Source organism: Ipomoea nil, unplaced genomic scaffold (assembly GCF_001879475.1).
Source record: "Ipomoea nil cultivar Tokyo-kokei standard unplaced genomic scaffold, Asagao_1.1 scaffold2219, whole genome shotgun sequence".
Lineage (NCBI taxonomy): Eukaryota > Viridiplantae > Streptophyta > Magnoliopsida > Solanales > Convolvulaceae > Ipomoea > Ipomoea nil.
The window spans coordinates 463,994-472,363 of NW_017618647.1; the positions used below are offsets into that span (position 1 = coordinate 463,994).

Here is an 8,370-nt window from a genome sequence, read left to right on the forward strand (position 1 = left end):
GCTTCACTTCCCAGCAGCTTCGGTGTCACTCGGGGCGGCGGCATCTTTACCGGATGGCTCTCCTTCAGCAGCTCCGCTCGGACCTACTAACTCGATCTCGGGATCGTAGGGGTCCAGCCCGGGATCGGGAACAGCAGTCGAGAGGGTGGTCAGCACCAGCTCAAGGTCCTCGCCTTCAAGCGCCTCCCTCATGTTCTTTTCAGCTCGGTCCCTCATGTCCTTTTGACCGCTGTTGTAGGCCCAGTGTCCGAACGCCCAAAAAAGCTCATCTGCGACCATGTTCGTCCTCATCTTGCGGATGAACTCCATGCCCCGGGCGACTTCGCGGAAGAAATGCTTGATGGCTGTGTCCGGGTCGGATGCTCGGGCTTCCAGACCCTTCATCTGCTCCTTCAGATCCATTACCTTTTTCAGAAGAGCCGTTCGTTCGGTTTTTGCCTTTTCAAGTGCTTCTTTGGCTTTCTTCAGCTCGAGGGACTGCTCGTCCATTTCCTTAAGCCTCCGCTCGGCAAACTTCTTGTACCGATCCGCCTCGGTGGCCAATAGCGCTTGGCCGTGGAGGATTGCCCCGATCCGTGATGCCTGCATAGTTAACAAAGTTAGCCCGATCAGCGGCACTTGGAAATTATAAAGCGAAAAAAGAAAGTAAACGAATCGTACCTCAGACAGGTCACGACCCAGCCGTTCGGCCAGCTGGGTCGAGCTCAGCTTCGTGAGATCCATCTCGACCGGCGTCATGTTACCAAGTCGAGATAGAATGGAGGCATCGGCCATGCCGGACCCAATCGTGGGGGTCGGGCTTTTCTCCACCCGTTGCCTATTTGCTCTCGGCCGCTTCAGTGGCCGCCCTCTCGACCGTTTTGCTCATAGCCGGCCCTTTTGTCTTGCTGGTCACCCGAGTGACCAAAGTTTCCGAAGTGTCTAATACACCCCCCTCGTTTGTGACCAGCGTGACCGAGCTGATTGGTCGCGCGACCGGGATAGAATCTTCCCCGGATGAGCCCGCGGCGGCCTTCTTCTTCCCCAATGCAATCTTCGATCGGGGAGGAGAATTCGGACGGACGAAGCGTTTAGGCGCCATGTCTGCAAAAAAGAGAAGATAGTTAAGTCGCGAATATGCCCGTTGCTCGGGAAGTCAGATCGGGAAGAGTCAGTTAGGGTTAGACCTTTCGTCTTCCGCTTTCCCCGAGCAGGAGCACCCGCCACTACGCCCATCGGGACCGGCTTGTACTTCTCGGTCAAGGTGTACACGGGATCCGGCAACTGGGCCGCCTCGAGGCTCTCCGCCGTCCGGAATACCTTATAGTCGTGAATCTCGCTCGAGGTTTTCTTCACCGCTTCCTGAAGGGTAGGAGTCTCGCCCGGCACGACTTGCTTTCTGAAGCGTGAACTCCACACCCTGTCAACCGGGAGGATCCAAGGGTCATACTTGACCGAGAAGATCCTGTTTTTCCACCCTTTGTTGTTCCCGGGCAAACCTTCGATCGTGCACCTTCCTTCTCGAGATTGCACCATCAGGAACCCACCTCCGTAGTTGCCCGATAGCACCTTTACTTGGTAGATGTAGTTGAAGAGCTCCATCGAACAAGCCACTTGATGCCGAGCGCATATTTGAGTAAAGCAGGCGAGGATCCGATGGGAATTTGGACATATCTGGGCTGGCACCACCCGGAAGTAACCCAAGAAGGCGGTCAGAATGGCCGGGAAGGGGAATTCGATCGGGGCCATCAGGGAGTCATAATGCATCCCGATCCACTTGCCCCGATGGCGCTCGATGATGTTCCCGAGCCGCCGGCTAGTGTCGAATTCTACCCGGCCGCTCAATCTCTCTGCGATCCGCGCAGCTTCTCCCTTTGTGAGCTTGCTCATTTCTTCCGCAACACTGTCGCTGTTGAGGAACTGGAAGCCGTCATCTGCCCGGGCCGCTGGCTCGGCCGCATCTTCTTCAACCGGCTCGTCATTTGCTCGAGCGACGGTTTCCGGGTGATCCCCTATCACCCGGACAGGTGTTTCCCTACCACCTCTGGTCGGGAGACCTCGTCCACTCGTGGAGGTCTCCTCGCTACCCAAGCTCCCAAAGCCACTTGAGCCAGATCCGGATGACCCGCTCGTCCTACTCGGCTCCTGTTGTACGGGGGCTCGTTCAGGAGCCTTTCCGGGTCGTTAAACGACCTCCGGAGAATAAGACATAATGTCTATCTCCTCTTCGCTGAATTGCTCGACCTCCTGGTCGTAATCACCGATCGACGCGTTTTGACTGTCTGAGCTTGACATCTTGACTACCTAGGGGTGGTCGGGATTAGTAAGGGGCTCGGGGATGTTAGGTCGGTGTAACCTAGATCCTATGTCTGTATTACTACGGCACAAGGAAAAATATAAAAGAAGGGAACTAGAGAACTTACCGGTTGAGGAGACTTAGAGTTGTGGAAACTCGGAGTTCCTTTGCTCGATTGCTCTGCTGAAGTAGTTGCTCGGGGACTCTCTGAGGGTACCGATCGCTTCAATAGATTGGAGAAAGTTCAAATGAAGTTCTCAAAGACCTATTTATAGGAGAAGATTTGGGCGGGAAACCAATCATCACGCCTGACGCGACCGTTCCTGAACCCGAGGTGACCGTTGCGCTTCCTGAGGCGTGCAGTACTCGACACGTGGCGAGAGGGAATGACAGCTGTCCGATCGGTTTGGCGGCGGGCATTTGGGTTTCTCCATCCCGCCCCATTTTTCCCGAGCGGTCAAAAAGGCACGGGCTGGGGGGCTCTTGGTAGGGAATACCCCGACCGACGTGTCCTCGTTCTCTTTATTACTTGTTTTTCAGGTTACAGGTCGGATTTTTGTAGAAGAACCCGGTAGGTACTCGACCGGTATTGCCCGACCGGGGTGTCAACCTCCGAGCGGTTGCCCTTTAGCTAGTATGCTGACTAAAGACACGTGGCGGCACTAGACAGCGACAGACAGGGCACCCGGGAGGATGACACGTGGTTGCTACGTGGGAAGCATGCCGACCAGCCGGATTCTTGTCCCAGGCTCCGCGGCTATAAATACCCGCCAAAGCAACAGTGAATGGACTTTTGGACGATCGATAGGTTGTATTCAGAGAATCCCGACCGCATCCAGTCGGTACTCGGTGCGACCAAGTAGATTGTACTTAGGGCCTTTTACCGGATCAATAAAGGACTTTTACTTGCTTTAATTGATCTGGATTTTATTGATAGTTACCGCACACGTGGTATTTACATTATCAATATATATAACACAGCCACCTAAACAGCTTTGTGTGTTTTTTTTAAAAAAAGCTTTGTTTTTTTTGTTTGTTTTTTTTTTAAATTTTTTTTATATATAATATATATTTTAATAAATAAATAAATCATTTTTTGAAAAAAAACATTTTAAAGTGACACGTGTCAACAATGTAAAGATTTAACCTGTTAAACAAGTCACCTTGGACTTAATTGAACAATTTTACAGGTTCAGGGGATCTGAATGAAGCTTTTTTTAGTTAGGGAATCCAATTGCACTATCCGGTCGACTTAGGAGGCAAATTTGACACTTTTCCCTAATAATAAGAATAATAATAATAATAGTGGTCGTTATTATTATATAATAATATAAATTAAAAAAAAATTACTATGTAGTGATCTCTCTTATATGGGAGGTAAGATCGAGATTCAGTGGATGCGTTGTTGACTCTTTGTACTTTAACATGTTTAGAAAGTATGTATGAACAGATATTACAATGTAATAGAGCCAGTATCTTCAAAAAAATAATAAAATTACTATGTTATTACAAAACAATATTTATTTTATTTAAAAGTTATATTTTGTATATATACACACACACAAATGAAATTGTTTAAAAATAACTTTAAATAATGTATTAATACTTATTAATTGCACAATTTTTAATAATTGTACATTTTATGTAATCCAATTGTTATGCAATATGAATTATTTTATTTTGAACTTTTAAAATGATTTTACATTGTTTAAAAAAAATTCATTAATTTTTAATATTTAGAATTAATTTATATGTTTGATAGAATGATAGAGGAGAGTGAAAAATAATTTTTTTAGTGAAAAAAAATAATTTTTTTAAAGTGATGTAAGAGTGTGAGCGTGGGGTCACTTTTAAAAGTAGGAGAATCAGAATTGATGGGCACTGTATGATAAAAAAAACAACATGCTCTTTTTATTCTTGAATATCAATAGTTGATTGCGTAACAAAACAAAGTAAATACACGGATATAGTGGTGATATACTGCTTTAAGTTCATATTGCAATGATCATCTATTCTTGAATATCCACATAAATTAAAAGGCACCGAACTTGAAATCTCTTATAATGGTTGAGAAGTTTTGGGTTGTTGCATGGCATTCTCTGCAGCTTGTGACAGTAGCAGTGCAGTGGTGGGGGTCATAGTTTGGTACTGAGAAGGCAGTGGTGCAACTTGATGCTGATGAGCATAATAGAGCTGCTGGTCTTGAGTAGGAATATGGGAATAATCATATCCATAGTTTGCAGAGCTGGGAGGGGGAGGGGCTTGTGAAGAAAGACCAAAGAATTGTTGGTGAAACTGCAGTGCAGGGGTTATTGCGGCGCCTGTTCTATACACACTTGCTGCAGCGGCTTCCGGCTTAGATGAGGGGGGAGCTGGTTTTGTGGGGTAAATAGGTGGAAGTGCTTCTTTGTAAGCATTATTGGTGGTTGGGTTTGGCGGCGGAGTACTAGATGGCGGTGCTGCTGCGAAGTTGTTGTAGGGCTGAGTAACTGGCAGTAGATACATAGGGTATTGCTGATGCTGATGCTGATGATCCATTTGTTGCTGTGATGGGGGCGCCGCCCCGGTGTACATTGGATAGTAAGACGAGATTGGCACCGGTCCCCCGCCTCCTGCAGGTGGATGCTGAAAATAGTGTGTAGTGTTGGGATGTATAAACTGTGGTTGCTGCTGCTGGTTGTGTTGTATAGCTGCTGCAGAATCCTGGCCCTGATGATGCATCTGGATGAGAGAGGTAGTGGTGTCCATAATGTTACTCTTGGGATCAATTGCTGCTCTGTTTTCCCTACTTATAATGGCTTGAGTTGCATCCTGGTTAGTTGCATGTTTTGAGAAAGATGCAGCAGATGTGATGCTACTATCACTGAAACATACAGTAGTACATTCATTCATCAGTATTACAATCCAATAAAATATGTGATTGACATGATGATATATATGATCAAACAACTTGCAATGCAGGCAGGCATGTGGGCTGCAATGCAGGCAGGCATATAGCCCATAGAGAGGCAAGGTGCTGAAATTGACCCTTTATTTACTAGTCTCTCTTTCTCTAGCCATCAATTGTTGGACTTGGCTCGTTGTTAGCCTCTGTCCAACAATTCTTCCTCCTAGCACTTGCAAGTCTTTAATACCTTACACCTGCGCTTACCACTACGCCAAAATGTATATCTAGTAGCGAAGACACAACTTATTTCCTTATAGATTGTCATCACATTTTCGAGAGGCAAGGTGTTGAACTTGACCCTTTATCTACTAGCCTATGTCCTCTAGCCATCAATTGGTGGACTTGGCCCGTTACTGGCATTGCCTAACAATTCCTCCTTCTAGCACCTATCAGTCTTAACACCTGATACCACTTGTTGCGCTTACCACTACGCCAAAAGCTATAGCTAGTAGCGAAGGCTCAACTTTATTTCCTTATAAACTGCCATCAGATTTTCGAGAGGCAAGGTGCTGGATTTGACCATTTATCTACCCACCTCCGTCCAACAATCCCCTAACCACCAATTGCTAGACTTGACCCTTTACCGACTTCCGCCCAACAATTCTTACTCCCAACACCTGCCAGATTTAACACCTGGCTTTGATACCACTTCTTGCGCTTACCACTACCCTAAAAGCTATAGCTAGTAGAATGCGCAACTTTATTTCCTTATAGACCGCCATAAGATTTTCGAGAGGCGAGGTGCTGGACTTTGACCTTTTATCTACTGATCTCCGCCCAACAATTCTCTAACCACCAATTGCTGGACTTGGCCCGTTCCCGGCCTCCACCCAACAAGTTTTTGTTTCCTTTATGTTTTGGTGTCTAGTTTTTTTGTTATAAGTATTATGTGCACAACACAAGTTATCTGTTGTCTTAGAATATTAGTGAGTAGGGATTGAAACATACATGAGAAAGCTAAGTATATTACATACCTGGCTACAGAATCTGGTGATGCTAAGTTGAATCCTCCAGCAGCATGTCTTGAATCTGGTGATGACAAGCCATAACCATCTCCAGTTTTGCGAGGAACCAACTGTAGTGGTAATGGCGGTTTTCGGATCCCGGGTTGTGCTCCATCATCTAATTTCTCGTAGTCTGAGATAACAGCAGAGTTGATTGCAAATATAGTAGGTGGCACTGCAGCCGTGGCTGCCACATTATTATCAACCCCATCTTCTTGCTTCTGTGTGGTCTGGGGGCCAACATTTATCTGCGACAACTGTTCTTCTAACCCAAATATTTTATCGTTCACTCTAAGACCACCCCCTTCAACCCTGACCTTGATTGGAGGCAGATTGGCCATGGATGGAGAAGAAACAGTGGAAGAATCAAAAGAGGATGTCTCAATAACCACTGGTGAATCTGGAACTGTATATTGTTTATTGTCACTGCTGCTATTTTGATGATGATTCTTCTGCAGGTCTGTGGCAGAATCACTCTGGATCATCATCCCATCAAGATCCACTATATTGTTGTTCTCAGTGGCGGAATCGGATAGCCCTCTGGAAAGCAACCCGGCATTGTTGAGAGCATCCACGAACCATGTTTCGGACTTGGCATCAGCAAGGAGACATCCCATGGAGGCTGCGGTTTCGGGCTTCGATAGGAACAGAAAGAGGCGAAGACGAGAAGGTCTTAAAGGGGATGTTGAGACGGTGCGGTCATATTCTTCAACCATGTTCTCTAAGTCCTCCTCTGTGGTGACTGATATAAGGGAGTCAAGCTCCTCAGTGGGGAGCTGGTACTTGAGGGTGAAGTGGCGGCCGTTGAGGAGCGTGTGGGAGAGGCGGGAGTGGAGCTCCGCCAGGGAGGAGCTGCGGTCCACCACCACAATGCGGGTGTCGCCACCAACGTAGCAGAGGGACTTGTCGTGTGGGCGGGGAATGATGTGCCCTCCATAGCTGCACATTAGCCTCAGCTTTGCTCCCGGGACCGGTGGCAATGGCTCGTCCCACGTTTCGGTTTGCCTAGAGCGCGGTGAGGAGTTGGTGGATTCTGGGTATTGTATTTGGCTAATGGCGGTGGTAGTGGCAGTGGTGGTGGTGGTCTGATGTGGTTGAGAGGCTGCAGGATCCATTGAAGTCTCTATGTTGGGCCAAGAGAGAATTTTAATTTGTGTGAAGCTAAGCCTCTTACTTTGATATTCAAATACTATGCTGTTCAAGGCTACTGTACAGCTTGAATCTTGCTAGCACAAGTACTAAAAACATTTATTTTTATTGATAATTTAATTGCAGGCCAGGTGAGCAGAACAGTTAGTCCTTAAATTTTGTCTCTCACACTCAAAGTAGGTACAAAATCTTGTGACAACCAATGACCAGGTAGCAACAAATCTCACCTAGGTAACATGCATTAAAGTTTTCGAAATCTGGAGGGGGAATGAATCGAATGATTAAATCTCACTTAACTTCTAGGAATGTGAAAAAGGGAATGATTTCTATTTCTACCTCTTATGAAAACTTTTTATCTTTAAAGTTAAGTGTGTTAAGATGAAGCCAGACTTGTAACTAAGTGTGGTAACTTTAATTCCTTATACGATCACATATTTTTGAGACATTGGATATTGAATTTTTACCGACTTCCGTCCAATAATCCTCCAACTACCGTGTGTTAGACTTGTCCTTTATCGACCTCTGCCTATGGAAAGACGACCCCACATTTTTCTTGCCAAAAGCGCCTAAACTTTCATGTTTGCAGGATCCTAAACTACTATATTATAATCATAAAGCAGAGGTTGCTAGATCGCATGTGGTTGTAGCTCTGCTGGCCAGATCGAACAGACAGAATACGCATCGAAACACGGGCTGGTGCACGTGTGGTTGGACGGAAAACAAGGCTGAGGCGCATGCACGTGAATGCCCGCGGAAGTGGAGGAGGAGGACGGCGGAGGAGGGGGCGGTGGTGGTGCTCAGTTTCTTGGAATTTTAACATACAATGCATGATAGGGAGAGTGTACATGAATTGTTGTGAGTTCTACGGAGCATTTTGTTTTGAACTGTGGGAGAGGGAAGCCCAAGATAGTCAACACCATGTATTGAAAAAGAAAAAAAATGCATTATTTCCATCTTCTAATGTGTTTTTTCGAACCATATATAATTTGGATCAC

General features: G+C 46.2%; 1 protein-coding gene across 1 annotated transcript; it reads right to left on the reverse strand.

Annotated features, from left to right (window-relative positions):
* Positions 1-4,240: 4,240 nt before the first annotated feature.
* Positions 4,241-7,371, reverse strand: LOC109150225. The gene is made up of 2 exons (XM_019298142.1): positions 6,197-7,371; positions 4,241-5,138 (listed from the first exon to the last, which is right to left on the reverse strand). The coding sequence occupies exons 1-2, from the start codon at positions 7,339-7,341 to the stop codon at positions 4,334-4,336; spliced, it is 1,950 nt and encodes a 649-aa protein (XP_019153687.1). The 5' UTR covers positions 7,342-7,371; the 3' UTR covers positions 4,241-4,333.
* Positions 7,372-8,370: the final 999 nt, after the last annotated feature.